General features: G+C 40.9%; 1 protein-coding gene across 2 annotated transcripts in view; it reads left to right on the top strand.

Annotated features, from left to right (window-relative positions):
* The window catches only part of inpp4b (inositol polyphosphate-4-phosphatase type II B), a 56,970-nt gene extending 39,294 nt beyond the window's left edge, over window positions 1-17,676 (top strand). The window contains exons 10-17 of one of the 2 annotated variants that reach the window (XM_029432312.1): window positions 2,374-2,546; window positions 3,096-3,219; window positions 4,181-4,307; window positions 4,867-5,007; window positions 5,448-5,545; window positions 5,876-5,988; window positions 7,111-7,265; window positions 16,706-17,676. In XM_029432312.1, coding sequence (XP_029288172.1) covers window positions 2,374-2,546; window positions 3,096-3,219; window positions 4,181-4,307; window positions 4,867-5,007; window positions 5,448-5,545; window positions 5,876-5,988; window positions 7,111-7,265; window positions 16,706-16,838 — 1,064 coding nt within the window. In that variant the 3' untranslated portion in view covers window positions 16,839-17,676. Of the gene's footprint in view, window positions 1-2,373; window positions 2,547-3,095; window positions 3,220-4,180; window positions 4,308-4,866; window positions 5,008-5,447; window positions 5,546-5,875; window positions 5,989-7,110; window positions 7,266-9,540; window positions 9,732-16,705 lie in introns of those variants that run through there. The other variant, XM_029432234.1, reaches the window with a different exon arrangement.
* The last annotated feature ends 180 nt before the right edge of the window (window positions 17,677-17,856 follow it).

The following is a 17,856-nucleotide window of genomic DNA, read 5'->3' as shown; positions in this document are numbered from 1 at the left end:
GGCTGATGTGCTATACATTATCGCTGGTATCCAACTGTGCTTGTGTGTATCTCTGTGTGAGTGAGGGTGTCCACATTGATCCCTACTTCCCCCCCAATAACTTTTCAATATGTTGAAGTTGAACAGAATGCATGGTGGGAAAACTACTTGGTTTTTTTTTGCACATTGCTTAACCAACACTGCCCCCTGTTGGCCAGTGAGGACACCATCATAAACTTGAAATGCACATAAGACACCATGAAATCACACGGTAGCTGTGTCCCATACTCAAGTATACTCAAAGAAGTGTGTATGCATACAAAGGAAACAGATGAGCTCATCACATAAATACATTCATAAATATGAAATCAGTATATTATACATAGTGTATACCTGGGATTCCCAACCAGGGGTGCTTTATGGGATACTTCTGCAGTTGTCAGGGCGTACATGGAAAGCTCAATTAATAACTCAACAACTTGAGATTTGATTATAAGATATGTCCATATATTTGTGTTGTCCAAGAGGATTACAAATGTTATATAGGTGTCATGCTGATCTTTAATCATTTACAAAAACCAGTAAGCAATAAACCAGAGCCAGTTGTAGCACATCAACAATACACGTCGCAATCCAGTGAGTGAAAACTAGTTAGCAAGCGTTGAGTGAAGCTGAAAAAGTAACAATTGTCAGTTAAAGATATTAAACGATTTCTCCAGCTTTGCCAAAACCAAGCAATTGGCACAGCGTCACCGTCAACTGGAGCACAGCCATTGACTTTCACTGTGGAGTAATCTTTCTCTGCTTTATGTTCCACTCCAACATACTGTTTCAACCTGAATTACACCACATTAGGAAGTAAAGAGGCAATTTCATGGTGTCTTATCTGACCTACAGTATAGTGTGAGGTGTCTATTAGGCATTTAGGCTGTACATTTAAGGGAGGTGAAACGACCAGCACAAGCAGCGCTCAGTTTGGTAGTTTCATGACCATGAAATTTGCTTTGCCCGTCTGTGTGGTATTTAGAGTTGTTGGTTTTTGGTGGAGATGGGCTAAGTACTTGGGGCAAATGCGGCGAAACTCTCCAACCAGTAGATGCGTTTAAATCGGCATTAAAAATGAATGTTTAACGTGCTCAAAGCAGGAAGGTAATTTATGCAGTCAGTCGGGCTCTTCTTCTGTTGTAAACAGCTGTGTAATACTGCATGAAAGCCTTCTTCTCGGGTTCATTAAATCCCTGCAGCCACGTGAAGGCTGCAGGACAGATATGTTGATAAATCTGCTGTCTCGGATTCGGGAAGTGTCGTAGCACAGCGTGGTGCCATTACACACGGCTGCTCACTATGTTCACCTTGATTTAAACGACACAGCTCTACACACATCCGACTGGTTGGTTAGAACCATCGGATTACTTGGGCTCATTAATTCTGTTTATCTTTGCCTTTTTTGTTTTAACAAACGCGGTGAAGTTTATTCTTTAAATGTATCACGGTGCAGATGTGCTATCACTTACGATATGATGTGATCATTTAGGACGTAATGTAGTGTGGAATTATGACCGATTGATGGGATCCTACAAACGATTTTAACAAACAATCTTCTTTTCTTTCTTTCGTCAGCGAGCTAATTAACTGGTAGGAAGCCTCACACCATCTGCCTTTGGCTGCAGATTTGTGGTGCTGCGTGTTCACGTCGTGCCACTATCCACACAACGATATCATTTCCTGGAGGAGCGGAGAGCTATTGTTGATATCATACTTCACTGATTGGCGCAGCTGTTTCAGAGCTATGGGGACCAGTGGTGTGACTGGTTGAGAGTATATTTATTCTTGTTATTTATAATTATCACCACACCATCCAATCTATATTTCTACTTCTACCAGCCCTGAATCAAAATGGCAGGTGTGTGATCTGCGCTTGTTGTTGCGCTTGCTTGATTTCTAAAGCACCCAAAGTGTTGCCCTTAAGAACTCAACAGCACCTCCAGTAAAGGAAGTAAATGTACTGAATTGAAGATACAAAAGTGATGCCATGCATTCTCCAATCATTTGCCATGTCTGAGAATAATAACAAGCCATGTGCTTATAATGTCATGAACATACTGTATGTTTCATTTCATGGTCATACAAAGTTTTCCATGTTGTGGTTTTGTATGTGGCTTTCTTAAGTTGACAGCTGACTTATGCTTTCCTTTAAACCGCTTGTCGTTGTGTTTACAGTAAATTGCTCACCATTTTCAAGGAAGCACGAATGAGCTGAACCGGTTTTACCTCACAGATAAACTACTGTGTTGGTTCTGGCTGAGAACACAAGCGTTCCGACGTATTTAAATCTTCAACCACATTGTAACTGTCATTCCACACCTGCTCTTCTTATCTCATCTGTGTCTGCAGGCGAATGGAGGGAGCAGCTGCGTCCTCTGGTCACCAGGTTAAAGGAGTGTGTGACGGAGGTGGTGGATAAGGCAAAGAGAGCCATGACCTTCGTGCTCCTACAGGAGGCAGCCTGCAGCCTTCCACAGGGTTTCCTCCTCCAGCAGAGGCGAGACGTGGTCTTCAGTCAGGCAGTAAGTAGCCACACTGAGCTGATGAACAGCTCATGTACCGGCCTTAGTTCATCTGGGCTGGAGGTTTTGCTCAAATGTCAATGACATACTTTTAATTCTGATCTAATTCAACCAGTTGAACTGTAACTGTTCATTATCTAATTGACTGTCCTTTGTTGTCCAAAGTGCAACACGCTCAGCGTCATACTTTCTAAAGCTATACAATATAATTATTTTGTAATAGTTTACTCCAACTGGTTTCATGCGTTGGACATATTGTGTGTCGAGGCTTTATACTGCACTGCTTACTTCAACAAACTTAAAACAAAGAAGCTACTAAAGAAGTGACAACATTCTTCATTATTAAAGAATTACAACTCTCATGTCGTATGAATCCAGCTGAGAGGCTGCAGCTGCAGCTTCCGGGCTGTTTGACCTCCTTTCCCTTGTATTGCAGCTGAAGTAATTCACATAAGAATGTAAGGACAAGGGTAACTTCAAGGAGATATTGCTTAAATCCGTGTGTGTGTGTGTGTGTGTGTGTGTGTGTGTGTTTTTTTTTTACAACAGTTGGCAGCCTTAGCCTGTGGTTTTGTCATGAGGCTGTATGCAGGAATGCAGGACCAAGGCTTCCTGAGGCAGCTCCACCTGGTTGGCCTGGTGGCTCAGTTTGAGAGTCTGCTCAGCACCTACAGTGAGTACATTTAGTACAAGAGTACAATCAGAACGTACAACCTCAAAACATCCAGCTGTTCACTTGTATTTGCTTTGTAGAATCAAAAAGAGAAAAAAAGAGTCAGAGTAACGTGAGGCTGTAACATATCACAACATGTAGCAGGGGGGGGGGGATGAGTCACTGCTATTTGTTTTTTAACTTTGTTTTAGCCAACATGTTCCAGGTGAAGGTTGACCAGAGTGTCATGGTTGGATTCTTATCAGATCAATAAAGAGACGAAGTTATGAGGGTGGTGATGGTCTAGTGGTCTAGTGTTACAGCTTCCAAACACAACACCAGAAGGTTGTGAGTTCAATACCAGGGCTGCTACCATTGAGCCCCTGAGCAAGGCACTTAACTCCAAGTTGCTCCAGGGAGACTGTCCCTGTTGTCGGTCGCTCTGAGCGTCTGCTAAATGACCTGTAATGTAATGTGATGTAATATGAGCACATCTATTATAGGTACCTGCAACCCCATGATCAATTTTACCTCATGCTAGTCTGCCAAAGCTCATAGTGTAGCTTTCAAGGAAGTGAAATGGATTGGTCAGCAAAATGATAGATACTGCCTTGACCCATTTTTATGATGAAAAACAATGCCTCTGCAGTATAACATGTGGGCGGGTTCTGCATTATATTCTTCATCATCATCATCATCATCATTACTGAAGGTGTTGATGGTGTAGTGCAAGAGTAATGCTTGTGGCTGCAGGAGTAAATACTCCACAAGAGGTTTTAAGAAACATGCATTTGAACATTGTCTCTTTGTCGGATAATAATTTTGATTATTTTTAGTCCATGAGTTGTTATTGTGCTTTTGCATTTAATTTATTCTATGTACTATCTTATCTTTTATCTGGACCCTGAGTCTGTCATTAAGTTTTTATTGTTTGTTTGGAGCCGAACTCATCGTCGTTTTGTTTTTTTCCGAAACGTTTAAGGTGAGGAGATCGGGATGCTGGAGGACATGGAGGTTGGAATCTCAGACCTGCAGAGAGTCGTGTTCCAGATTACAGAGGCCAAGACCGATAACCTCAGTGACCTCCAGCCTTTAGTGTTTGGCCGACGGTGAGACAACAATGTCCTTCTCTCAAGCACTCGCTATGTGTCGTGTGTCAGAGCTTTGTTACTATATTCCTTATAATTAAAACCAAATTCCATATTTCTTAATGGAAAAACTTGAATCAAGGAATGTGCAACACTGACCAACATCACAAATCTCTTCCTCAAACTGTACAGTACAAAGTCTTCCGTCTAACGGATTACAACCGCACCGAGTTGCCGCCATTTTCTCTTTGCCAAGAATCAGTTTTATTGTCTGGACTTTCTCACAGGCAGAAACTCACTTTAGTGTTTTTACAGCAATTACTATTTATTTGAGCTGGACACGGTGCGCATTATGCCAAGTGTGATAAGATGATACACTCCTCTTGCCCCACCCCTCCTCCATATCAATCTGTAAGGCAAACCCGTCTCACACACTCTCTTTCTCTCATGCATACAGTGTCTCTTTTTGTACATCTTGCCCAGGCCTGTCTTAGGTGTCAAATTATTCAGCATTGCAAAACGTTTTGGATTTCTGTTTAATCATTCTCTCAACAAAACTCTTTTTGTCCTTTGCATCCAGAGACCACTTCACCGTAGAAGTGCCATTACCACGACTGGTGTTCCAAAGACTGCCAGAGGAGATCAAGGAGGGCAAGCCTCTACGAGTATTCCCGGTGCTGTTTAACGTGGGCATCAATGAACAGCAAACAATAGCAGAGAGGTACTGCAGACAGTTGTTGTTCACTCCAATCTGTTGCACTTAAGGACAAGCACTCTCTGTGTGAACATTGTAATCAAGGCCAGCGTGGTCTTCGATATCAATCCATATTACGTAAAGAAGTAGAGTCATGCACGGCTTATTCTTTATGCTTCCTTCTTGCAAAAGTGCATCTACATTCACTAATTTGATGAAATAATCCTTCTGTGCAGGAGGCATTCAAAGCTCTAATGGCAGAACCACTTTGTGACTATGTTGCGTTTTCTTATGTTACAGCTTTTCTCAAAAAAGCAAAACAAAGAAACTATTGTCATGTTTTTCACCTTTCTTTTCAGCGAATCGCAGCGTTAAATTCACCACTTGGCGTTAGTGTAACTTTGAATGATTAACTGTGTCTTGGTGATGCGCCGCCATAACTCTTATTCTCTCTGTCACCCTCTCAGGTTTGGAGATATCTCTCTACAAGAAAGAATAAACCAGAGGAACTTTGAGATGTTAGAAGCCTATTTCAAATCCTTAAGTGAAAAGGTGCCACTAGAATGTAAGTGCACAAAGGTTTCATTTTGTTTACCAAGGAAAAAATAATCAATCTTTGTGAATATTTGAAAAATAGAGGAATTAGTTCTTGGTCCTAAGTGCTGCAGCGAAGCGACTCTGACCTGCAGTTACAAACATGTGGGGGAAACTGTTCATGCATTGAGTATCTTATGAAGTTTACCACATCAGGATTATTAGAAAGCAAATCTAATCATCTACAACAAAGTGTGTTATTTTAGTTTTCTTTTCCTTTTGCCTGCCAACACACATCAGAACCTGTCGTCAAACTTAAACCTCTCACTGGCAAATGTGTCTTGTGCTTTTCTGTGAACAGGTCTACCATGTTTTCAGACACAGAGCGACATAAAGGAATTACTTGAAACCCTGGGACAGAATGTAGTAACAAAGAAGAGAAAGAATGTGGAGATACTATGGATTGCTGGAACGGTGAGCAGTGTTTTTATATTGTACCTTTCTGTCCTTGTCAAGGAAGACAGTTTCCTCTCAAGCATAAAGACACTGTACTTCCTCTCCTGCTTGGTAACGGTGATCTGTAAACACTTAGCCTAGTATTGAGTTTTTGACATGTTGATATTTCCTGAGCTTTAATGGGAGCCGAACAAAAGGTAACTGCCTGAGCGTGATGGATTGAGTTCGGAAGACGATACTGTACAGACGCTGACCTTTCACCTGATATTCAGTATCTGACATCAAGTGTTGTGCATGTTCCCACAGAGCTGGTGAGTTAAAACTCTGCGCTGGTGTTAAAAGGTGGACTCATGTTTACCATGTTCATCACTTTGAGTTTAATGTGTTAGCATGCTAACACGTGCTAATAAGCGCTGAACACAAAGTCCTGCCGATGAAGATGTCAGTAGTTTAACATGCATTTGATCGCAAACCGAAGTGTTGAACAAATCACCCAAGTTATTATAATTCATCCTCTGGGGATCAGGAATGTCTCTGCAAAGTACCAATCCATCTAATAGTCCAAAATGGTTTCAGTGTAGTCATGCTGCTAGCTAAAAATGCATTTGTGTTAAACGCCTGGATAAGAAAGGAACTGTGTTGCATTGCTCATGGTAGTGTCCAGAGATGCAGCTATTGTGGGCAAAATGTTGTGAAATGTTTGTCAAAGATAATTAAAAGTCACTTCCCATTGAGCGCAAAACTATGTGTACTTGGAATATATGCCAAGATCTTTGTCAGAACAGTCAAACAAACATAAATGATAGACTTTGGAGTGCAGAAAGGGGAGTAACGCTTGTATGTGCTTCTTAGATAATTAAAAACATGCGTATACTGTATAGAAAACATGGAAGTATAGATTCTGCCTTTCATTATTTAATATACATCATCATTTAGATTTTTTGATTTACTCTGTGAATAGGTGATTTCATAGGTTTCATCGAGAATCCTCAAAGATTCTCTTTAAATACATCATTTAGGGTGTTGTTTGAGCACCGTGTAGTTATTCTGATTTTAAATCCGCGTCAGAGCAACATGCACACGCAGAAGAAGGCAAAGTCAACGATGCGTGTGAACATTGAGTGTATTTCTTCCCTCCAGATCTGCCGAAGGTTAAATGGCATCAGGTTTACCAGCTGTAAAAGTGCCAAAGACCGGACATCCATGTCTGTCACGTTAGAGCAGTGTGCCCTCCTGCGCGATGAACACCAGCTCAGCAAGGATTTCTTCATCCGTGCTTTGGACTGTATGCGGAGGTAAGACGTGATTTAAAGAAACAGTATCAAACTATTATGGGTGCAAGTTATTGTTCCAACCTTGCATTTAAAAAAAAAGAAGTCATCCAAATAACATAAAAACATCGTTTTCTACTTTGATTCAGTCGTATGTAGTCTTGCAGATCTTTTTCTTTGCTCAGATAAATTCTCAGAGTAATAACCTGCACCCACCACACATGTTAACGTGAGCAAACGCTGACATCGTCATCGCACACATTTAAGACACCTTCACATTCTCCTCCCATCTCATCAGCCTTCGATGTTCCAGCATAAACATCATCATGTTTTCCCTCCACCATCATCTCAGCTCCTTCACACATTCAAAGGCAACCATGCATGTTCCTATCAGTGCTGCACGGACACTTTAATGTGTGTGTGTGTGTGTGTGTGTGTGTGTGTGTGTGTGTGTGTGCCAGCAGGGTAAACATCTACATCTGTCTAAATCTGATAACTTCTGACTTTAGAACTTGTTTTTAAGGCCGTTGGTGGAGTTCACATGTGAAATGCCCGTGGTAATGACCTGTACAGGCCAGCTGATGGCAGTTGTGTTAGATTAATAAGAGGATGGGACATTACATGACCAAAAAACACTAAAAACAACCGTCCACAAATCAACCACTTAACATATTCTACCACTAATCAGGTCAGAAATGGGCTTTTATTTATATATATAATATAATAATATAATCTTAAATCCTACATACAGTTATATAATAACCTGTGACATCAAGTACTCAGGGAATAATAAACTAGAAACATTGTTACAATCTACACTCATAAAATAAAGTTCATTCAGCCGAATGTTTGATTACAGAAATAACAATACAGCTTTGGTATAAAAAAACACTAAAATCATTTAAAAACAATCGCTAAGTACACAATCCTGTGACGGCTTCATCAGAGCATAATCTATTTATGTATCCTTGTAATAGCATTATTTGCCGGGACAATCGCAGCAGGTACACATGTTACTAGTGTGGATGTTAATATAATATAATATAATAAGGATTTTGTTACACAAAAATGTCCCTTTTTAATTTATGTGTGGCAGAATATTTATTAGCATTTTGTGATGTTGTGAAAAACCTGAACACATGGCGTACAGCTCCCGTAGGGGGGTTGACACAAACTGCAGGTGCTGCATTCAAACAGTAGTTCCTGCGTTACACTTCTGACACCACTTTATTTGCATCCATAGCTTTCATCCATTTCTCAATGGAGGAAGTGGAAGATCTGGAGTAAAGGGATAAAAGGAAGCTTCACTTTAGCCGTGGAAGTATCCTCTGGGCACAAGGAGGTGATCCTCTTTGACCGCCTGTTTTAAAATCTAATTAAATTCTTAAAACACGATAAACAGCTCTGCTTTGTTCTAAATTAACTAAGGGTGTGGGTCTTATTAAACCTATATACTTGTTACTTAGATCGATTAGTCTTTAGAAGAAGAAGAATTGCACATTAATGTCGTGTTGAGGGGAGGTGGGAGAGGATAATTGGAGGAAGTAATTGCTAGTTTAAAGGAGTAAAAGGGAAATCTTGACACATTTCTTAAGTGGCAAACATGAACATCATAGTCTGTTGTATTCCTTCGTCACCGCAACATTGTTATCTTTCGGCTGCATTTTTTACTGATATGACGTTTTATCATGAGGTGCGTCATTTACGCTATCAGGGTTTATGGCTTGCTGTATGTTGTTCCTATCTCTCCAGACTTACTATAACCTCTAGGGCATTGTTGGTACTGCTGAGAGTGAGTTAAGTCCGTCGTAGACAAAGTGGGAATTAAGCGAAACGCTATCCAAAAGGAAATGGAGTGTCAAATTTCACCAAAACACCTGTCAAACCGCTACCGTAAACAATAATTATTCCACTCTAGTCTTAAGTGAATGCATAGCAGATGGATCAGATGTAATGAAAACACATTTTACATCCCAACTTTCACTATAAACGGCATGCCTCCTCTCGCCACCATCCTCTGCCAACCAAGTCATTTCATTATGCGGCTTAACATGCAGCTTTTCGTGAGCCTGTTTCTCACATCTCTGCTCCGTTCATCACTGCCTGCTTGTCTGTGGCTCTTTGAGGCAAAGTCTGTACTCATGTCTCTGTGTCTAAGTGGGCCTTCTGGTACCCGCCTGTATGGTGATCAATATGTGCTTGCAGTCCCACTTAGACAGCATCTAAGACTGTACTAACACCCCGGTGCTTTGATCTGTCTCTGTTCGTTCTGTTTCACTCTTGACGGGCGCCCCTGCAGTCGGCTGACCCAGGGAGACATTGGGCAGTGGGAGGACCCCGAGGCCTGCGCCGTAACAGAGAACAAACCAGCGTCACGACACTTTTACCCCATTGCCCTGCTGCTCGTTAGCTCGCACTTACTGGTTGTGTGGCTCATTTTAAGTCTTGTTTTTCTGCTTGCAAAATATCAATAAATTGCTGTCAATGCCATCTCTACTCACTCCTTTCTTCTGTGTTCGCTGGTTGCTCTTCTCCGAGAGGTGGTCGTGTAATTGGACCGGCTTTCTCGTGCGAGGTTTAATATCAACCTCACGCTGCGGGGTGTTTATCCCTAAGGAGCGGTGGACAATTGGGGGGAAATGTGGACAATTGGGGGGAAATGTGGACAATTGGGGGGAAATGCGGTGGACAATTGGGGGGAAATGTTTTACAATCAGAAGTAAAAAAACCAGCAATTAAACATTTACTCTTTGTTGATTTGCCAAGAATGTTTTCTGACAAACTTTAAGTTAGTCCTTAATATCTGACAAGCTTTCCTGAGAATAATGTTCAGGTTAGGGTCCCACTAACTGCATATCAATTTACATAAAGTACATTTCATGGTTGAATGATAAGCCTGGCATGAATCTATATGTGTCTTTGTCAACAATAACATTGTTCAATACTGACTCACTTCTCTGTCCCAAACCTATTCATTCCTACTAAAAACTAAACAGCTGTAGTTTTTTGTTACTAAATAGTGCATTTGTTGGGGACTACTTCCAGCTGCGGAATAATACACATTTGGCACACTGAGTATTTACAGCAGCAGGAGGAAGTGTGGGGTATTGATTCAAGATAAACTACAGTGTCATCATAATGACAGAGCTCTATAGCAAAGAGTAAAAAGCAACATACAAATGCAACTGGGATCAGTTTAGTGTTGCTTTTGGTCATTACATGTGATTTGTTGATGATAAACATAATAGCTTATTGCCAGAATCATCCTTTAACTTCTAACATCGTATGAAACAGATGAGTGAAGTTTCTTCGAGGATTATTTCGCTGAGACGGGTAAAATAGTGCTCTGTGGGAGTTTCACATAAACCCCTTCATGCTTTTCTGCAATACAGCGAACATGATCCAAACACATCACATTACAGTGTTTGAGTGTCAGCCGAGGAGGAGTGAAACACTTTTGTGCCTTTTTTGGGGGTTAATAAAGGTCGCTTTCATATTGAAAACACACGTTCATGAGTACAATTGCCCTCCGTCTCCGCTCCCATGCCGCTCAGCTTTTACAATGGTGACGTTGTTCCGCACTGAGAACAGATGCGTCATCATCGACGTGACATAGAAAAATGCGATGGAGTCTCCATCTTTCCAACATACTTTCACGAGGTGTGTCTCTCTTCATCTGTGAGAGTGTAGCTCTAGGCACATTTTCAAATACCTTCAGCACACTACCAGAATTAACACTCTAACACAGGGGTCGGGAACCTATGGCTCGCGAGCCATATATGGCTCTTTTGATGACGTGTTATGGCTCGCAGACAATTTTGAGCTGACATTTTTTAACATGATTAACAAGTAATAAACAATTATACTGTGTAATTTTAAAGTAAAACATTTAGCAGCGGATTTGTTTTTAGTTCTCCCATCTCCTTTCCTCCGCTCTGTCTCTGACTGCACAGCGCACACATTTAGATTTACACATCTTGGATAAAGTGCAAAAAGATATGGAACATATTTAAGTCAACTGCAAACGGATTGCTGAGCAGTTCAATTTAAATTTCTGAGCTGCAAAGTCGGCACATGCGCTCAGTTTATGAGCAGAATGCTGTCGGGAACACAGCGGTGGAGATGTTTGTCAGTGTTTGGAAACACGTAGTGACCAAAGTTTCCTTCTGCATCCGAGTCTCCCACAGGCAGCTCGGCATCACACATGTCCGTGATCACACTGAAGCTGCAGGTTTAACAGTGAGATGCTTCGTTATGTCGCACAAACAGTCCAGCTCTCATCGTCCCAGAGATCTGTGGTGTGTTTCCCTTTGCTTTCCAAAAACTTTCATTTAATTCACACATTTAAATACTACCTCAAATGTCTTTTCCCGTGGTTGTGCTATGCATTGATGCCAGTTATGACAGACATATGATATTTTCTCGCGGGCCGGATATAATAATAATAATAAAAATAATAAATTGTTTTTGTAAAGCGCCTTTCAAAACTAAAAGCAATCTCAAGGCGCTAAAAACAAACAAAAACAACACCAACAGACATAAGAGGTTAAATAGGTCATAATTGCCTTGAGTTTGACACCCGTGCAGTAAACACTGAAAGATGAGATAAATAACTTAAGCGTTTAGTTTATTTAATAAAAGAGCACCTGTTCAATGCAACACTGATACCGCTATTAGTACAGGAGACGTGTTATTCTTAAAAAATGCACGCATAAAGTTGCGTTCAAATTGATAAAATATATGGCTCTCAAGGAAATACATAAACAAATATTTGGCTTTTATGGCTCTCCCAGCCAAAAAGGTTCCCGACCCCTGCTCTAACACATTTGAAGCTTTTTTTTGTTTCAATTACTTAAAAGTAATAAAAACACATTCAGAGACACATTCATCTGACAAAACAAACTTGACTTCAAGAAATATACAAATACAAAAACTGATGCTAGTATTCAGTAACAAGATAAATCATCGACAAGTGGTCAACTAATTAACATGTCTGCAAATGTGTGTTGTCGTGTCCAATGTTCAGTGTTTCCTTTTATTCTGAAAGTCAAAAAAGGAGAAATATTTTCTTCCTCTGCAAATGTTTTCTTAAGCTGCAGTTACATGTTAAATCCTGTCCTCGTACTCAGGTTATCTGCTTTAGTGTCAACACACGTGCAGTAAATTTCATACATCTTTTAGAAGAGCTCAGCAGCTCATGCTCCGACGCAGAGAGCGAAGATTCCTGGCTTAACTTGGACATTGACCAGAGTACAGAGTAAAAGTAAACCATTGTTATCTCCCTTCACTTGGCCAATTAATCAACTCTTCATCAAATTACATGGAAAAACATTGTTGGCATATTATAGCAGCGGAGATTTCTCCACCACTTCCACACCTCAAGATGTTTTATGGGTGAATGGCATTTCATTTGTGGCTCTACAAGCATAATAAAGTAACATTCAGTGAATAAATAGTAGCATTTCTCTTCTCTGTCCCACTTGTACGAGTTATAATCAGGCTTCTCTACAGTAAACTAATTAAACTTGATTAATGATTTAAGTGAACTGACCCTTGACGCGCATCATGGGAACACACAGAAGGCCAGTTTAGAATTGATCGAGTTCCTAAACTTTTAAAAACACGACAGTCTTAGAGAGTAGTTCATCAGCGTTTCATTTGGATTAAAACAACTTTAAAAGCATGACAGTTGTTACTAAAATCAAGTCATGCTTACAGTACTTTGCACGGTGCTGTCTGTTGCACCTACAACAACATACTATTATACATACTACCCAGTGCACCTGGAGGCAGCTTCACTTGCGCAACACTTGTTTCCTGTTTCTGGAAATCGTCTGGCTCTTGCCTCACATTCTGCTTTCAGGAACATAATCTTTGATATAAATCTGAGGCATTAGCAGACACAAGTTAATACGGTGTCACAGCACTTTTAGGTGCTAAAACCTGAATGAATGAGCCGGGTTTTGGCTGACAGGTAGTTTTTAGGATTCATGTGATTCATCATTTTTTAGAACATTTTTAAATCTAAAATGATCTGATGCGATTTCTCTCACACAATGCTCTGAATTATAAAAATATATATATATATATATAAATACAACAGTCCCAGTGAAGGCAGAACATAGTGTTAGTGAAGATAGGTTTAGATGAAATAGAAGGTTTTTACTCCCGGCATTGACAGGTGCTGAAAACAGATGAATCATAGCAAGACTGTCGAGTTTTTAATATCTTACAGCATGGCCCTTGACAGTTCTGTATTCTGACACCTCTGCCGCAGGTGTTTGTGTATCGATGCGCCTGTTTACTTTAGGTAAAGACGAAGAGTATTAAAGCAATGTAGGTTCTTTGGTAAAGACAGGAACCGTGAGGCAAAGACGTCAAGAGCTTGGAGCGAGGATTAATTGTGTAACCAACAACTAAAAAAAGATATCTAAATAGCAGCTCAGGGAGAAGTTTAATTACCTCCTTTGGATTGTTTGTTTGTCAGCAGGGTTACGGAGAAACTTGACATAGAGCATTTGACCTTTGAGGGGTGCGCCCTCCTAGATCCAGTTGCGTTGGATATTTTTGCGTAAACCTGGACGTCCAAATCCACTAACGGTTGGATGGGGGGAAAGAAAACGAAACTAACGTGCAGCGGAGAGGACCTGAGAGGAAAACTGAACATAAATACAAAGATGTGTAGAAGTCGCAGGTAAGAGTTAGGGAAAGACTAACGGCGTAAACACTCCACAGCAGTGGAGAAGTGCAGCCTGCAGGAGTTGGGGTTTAACTTTTGGCGACAAATTGGGGCCAGAGGATACCCGCAGCCAATCAATAAATGTTGACCTGTGTTACAAAGAATTTCTTCCCGCCTGAACATGAACACGCCTCCCGGCCACAAAACGGTCACTGTCACATTGTGCTCATGTCAGCTTTGTCTACACAGCAGCAGTGATGTGCGGTGAGGTTCATGGCTGGGGAGGCACAAATATGTGAACCCAACTGAGTAACTTATTCACCATTTTCTTGGCAGCATGAACATTGACTACTGGCTATTTTTCATATCAGCATTCTTTACACACACGCACGCACACACACACACACACACACACACACACACACACACACACACACACACACACACACACACACACACACACACACACACAAGTAAGGTCCATATTTGGCCAAAAAAGAACATTACATTTACAGTGGCTCAGAGGTATCTGCTCTGCACCCTCCATAGCGTTTTTAGTCTGATGCTTTGATTAATTTGAATACAGACTGCACTATTAACAAAATAATATTTTATTTAAGGTCAAAATGTAGTTTTTAATTTAAATATTGGATTGTTTTCTCTTAGTCAGATCCCATTTTCAATAAAATTGTGGTCTTACCTTTACTTGTAAAATCTTCCATTTTTGGCCGTCAGTCGGAGAGACAAACTAAACTAAACGGTGCTACAGTGCACGTGACTCTGACGTTAGCTAGCAGTAGCTTGTTGGTGCTACAGTGCACGTAACTCTGATGTTAGCTAGCAGTAGCTTGTTGGTGCTACAGTGCATGTGACTCTGATGTTAGCTAGCAGTAGCTTGTTGGTGCTACAGTGCAGGTGACTGATGTTAGCTAGCAGTAGCTTGTTGGTGCTACAGTGCACCTGACCCTGACGTTAGCTAGCAGTAGCTTGTTGGTGCTACAGTGCACCTGACCCTGACGTTAGCTAGCTGTAGCTTGTTGGTGCTACAGTGCATGTGACTCTGATGTTAGCTAGCAGTAGCTTGTTGGTGCTACAGTGCAGGTGACTGATGTTAGCTAGCAGTAGCTTGTTGGTGCTACAGTGCAGGTGACTGATGTTAGCTAGCAGTAGCTTGTTGGTGCTACAGTGCACCTGACCCTGACGTTAGCTAGCAGTAGCTTGTTGGTGCTACAGTGCATGTGACTCTGATGTTAGCTAGCAGTAGCTTGTTGGTGCTACAGTGCAGGTGACTGATGTTAGCTAGCAGTAGCTTGTTGGTGCTACAGTGCACGTGACTCTGATGTTAGCTAGCAGTAGCTTGTTGGTGCTACAGTGCACCTGACCCTGACGTTAGCTAGCAGTAGCTTGTTGGTGCTACAGTGCACGTGACTCTGATGTTAGCTAGCAGTAGCTTGTTGGTGCTACAGTGCAGGTGACTGATGTTAGCTAGCAGTAGCTTGTTGGTGCTACAGTGCAGGTGACTGATGTTAGCTAGCAGTAGCTTGTTGGTGCTACAGTGCACGTGACTCTGATGTTAGCTAGCAGTAGCTTGTTGGTGCTACAGTGCACCTGACCCTGACGTTAGCTAGCAGTAGCTTGTTGGTACTACAGTGCACGTGACTCTGATGTTAGCTAGCAGTAGCTTGTTGGTGCTACAGTGCAGGTGACTGATGTTAGCTAGCAGTAGCTTGTTGGTGCTACAGTGCACGTAACTCTGATGTTAGCTAGCAGTAGCTTGTTGGTGCTACAGTGCACCTGACCCTGACGTTAGCTAGCAGTAGCTTGTTGGTGCTACAGTGCACGTGACTCTGATGTTAGCTAGCAGTAGCTTGTTGGTGCTACAGTGCAGGTGACTGATGTTAGCTAGCAGTAGCTTGTTGGTGCTACAGTGCACGTGACTCTGATGTTAGCTAGCAGTAGCTTGTTGGTGCTACAGTGCACGTGACTCTGATGTTAGCTAGCAGTAGCTTGTTGGTGCTACAGTGCACCTGACCCTGACGTTAGCTAGCAGTAGCTTGTTGGTGCTACAGTGCACGTGACTCTGATGTTAGCTAGCAGTAGCTTGTTGGTGCTACAGTGCATGTGACTCTGATGTTAGCTAGCAGTAGCTTGTTGGTGCTACAGTGCACGTGACTCTGATGTTAGCTAGCAGTAGCTTGTTGGTGCTACAGTGCACGTGACTCTGATGTTAGCTAGCAGTAGCTTGTTGGTGCTACAGTGCACGTGACTCTGATGTTAGCTAGCAGTAGCTTGTTGGCCCATTCAGTGGCTGTTCTGGAGTTTTCCATCATAGTGTTTAAATCTGCATTTTTTTTCTAATGACAACTGAACTGAACATTTCCAAGGTTATGAATGAACTTTGAACATCCAGACTCTTTGACACTTGAACCATACTAAAGAAAAGTTTTTAAATCTGGGGAGATGTGATTATATCATTTATGGCAGATCGACAGTCACTTTCTGTAAAACATTATGTAACAAGACATATTTAACACAGACATAACAGTAAGCTGCTTTATTTTGAGCCTTTTCTCTACTTCACAGCTCGGCAGCCATGAAATGGTACATTAAGTGTCTCATTGCTATCAACCTTACCATCATCTTGTTCAGAGACTCACGTCAATTGTATTTTGTGTCTATCATTATAAACATAATTTAAAACAAAATCATTCATTCATGTTTACTTTTTTGTTTTCCTTTCTTTTTCTTCCTTCATTCCTCCTCACCCTCCTTATTTGATCACCAGAGAAGGATGTCGGATTGAAAACGTTCAAAAGAATATAAAATGCAGGAAATATGCCTTCAACATGTTGCAGCTGATGGCCTTTCCCAAGTGCTACCGACCGCCGGAGGGGACTTACGGCAAAGTTGACTCTTGAGGATGTAAACCGTGTCCTGTAAAGCCCGTCATCGTGTGTTACCTGAGTTGTAAATATGAAAGCTCAGAAACTGACGTGTTTTATTGTTTGTAACCAAAGAAACATGCTGGATTGTATATGTTGCTGATGGCTGTGTAGTTCTAATGTGTGTGCCAAACTTGTGTTAGTTGTAATATGCACATTCCATAGTGGCCTTGTTTATTCAGGTGCAGCTGCGTGGGAAACATAGATAAACTGTCAGGAAGTAATGACTTGTAAATATTGTTTTCTAGATATTTAGAATATTTGTGGTATAAATACTGCTTCCCGCATTGACTTATTCCATGTGTGTTTTACACGATCAAAGTGCAAGTGTGTCCTACGCTACAAGAGTTCATACATTTCTGTAGTTCTTGAGCTGAACATTTCATTGTCCTCACATATTCAACTTTTTTGACTGAAAAAAAAGTAACATACCAAAGCATTTATTGAATCCTGTTTCCTAACTCATCCCATTCTCTTAATGGTTGCACTTGAGCTTTTTCCATAATACTTTCATATCTCAAGGTACAGGCCAGTGAAACCACGTGAAGAACGGGTGGAAGTTAGAGCAGGATGAAGATACTGGACCATCATTTTTGAACGCTTTTCAAATTCAAATATTTATTTTTTTATTCTAAAGTTATTTTATATTCTAAGGGTTGATACCTTGGACTTTAATGCATGTTTGAAATGTATTTGCTGTGTTATGCATTGTCTATTTAGAATGAAATAAAAGAATGGATTGATGTGGAAGTAAACTACTAATTAGATACAAATCATTTAATCCATGTGTTGCATTAAAAACCTTGAAAGAAATTCAAGTCAAAGCACTTAAAGATCATGTTTTCTGTATGGATCAAATAAAAATAAGCTTTAAATGTTGCTTGTTGAATGAAAACCTTTGAACCCCAAACACTATAACGGAATACGCCGCAATAAAATCCATATTTTGACTCTCACGTACTTACAGCCTGTAGTCTTAAAAGGTGGGTTAGTA

Source organism: Cottoperca gobio, chromosome 1 (genome assembly GCF_900634415.1).
Source record: "Cottoperca gobio chromosome 1, fCotGob3.1, whole genome shotgun sequence".
NCBI lineage: Eukaryota > Metazoa > Chordata > Actinopteri > Perciformes > Bovichtidae > Cottoperca > Cottoperca gobio.
The sequence above is the reverse complement of the archived record's forward strand: the minus strand, read 5'-3'. Positions and strand labels throughout refer to the sequence as shown.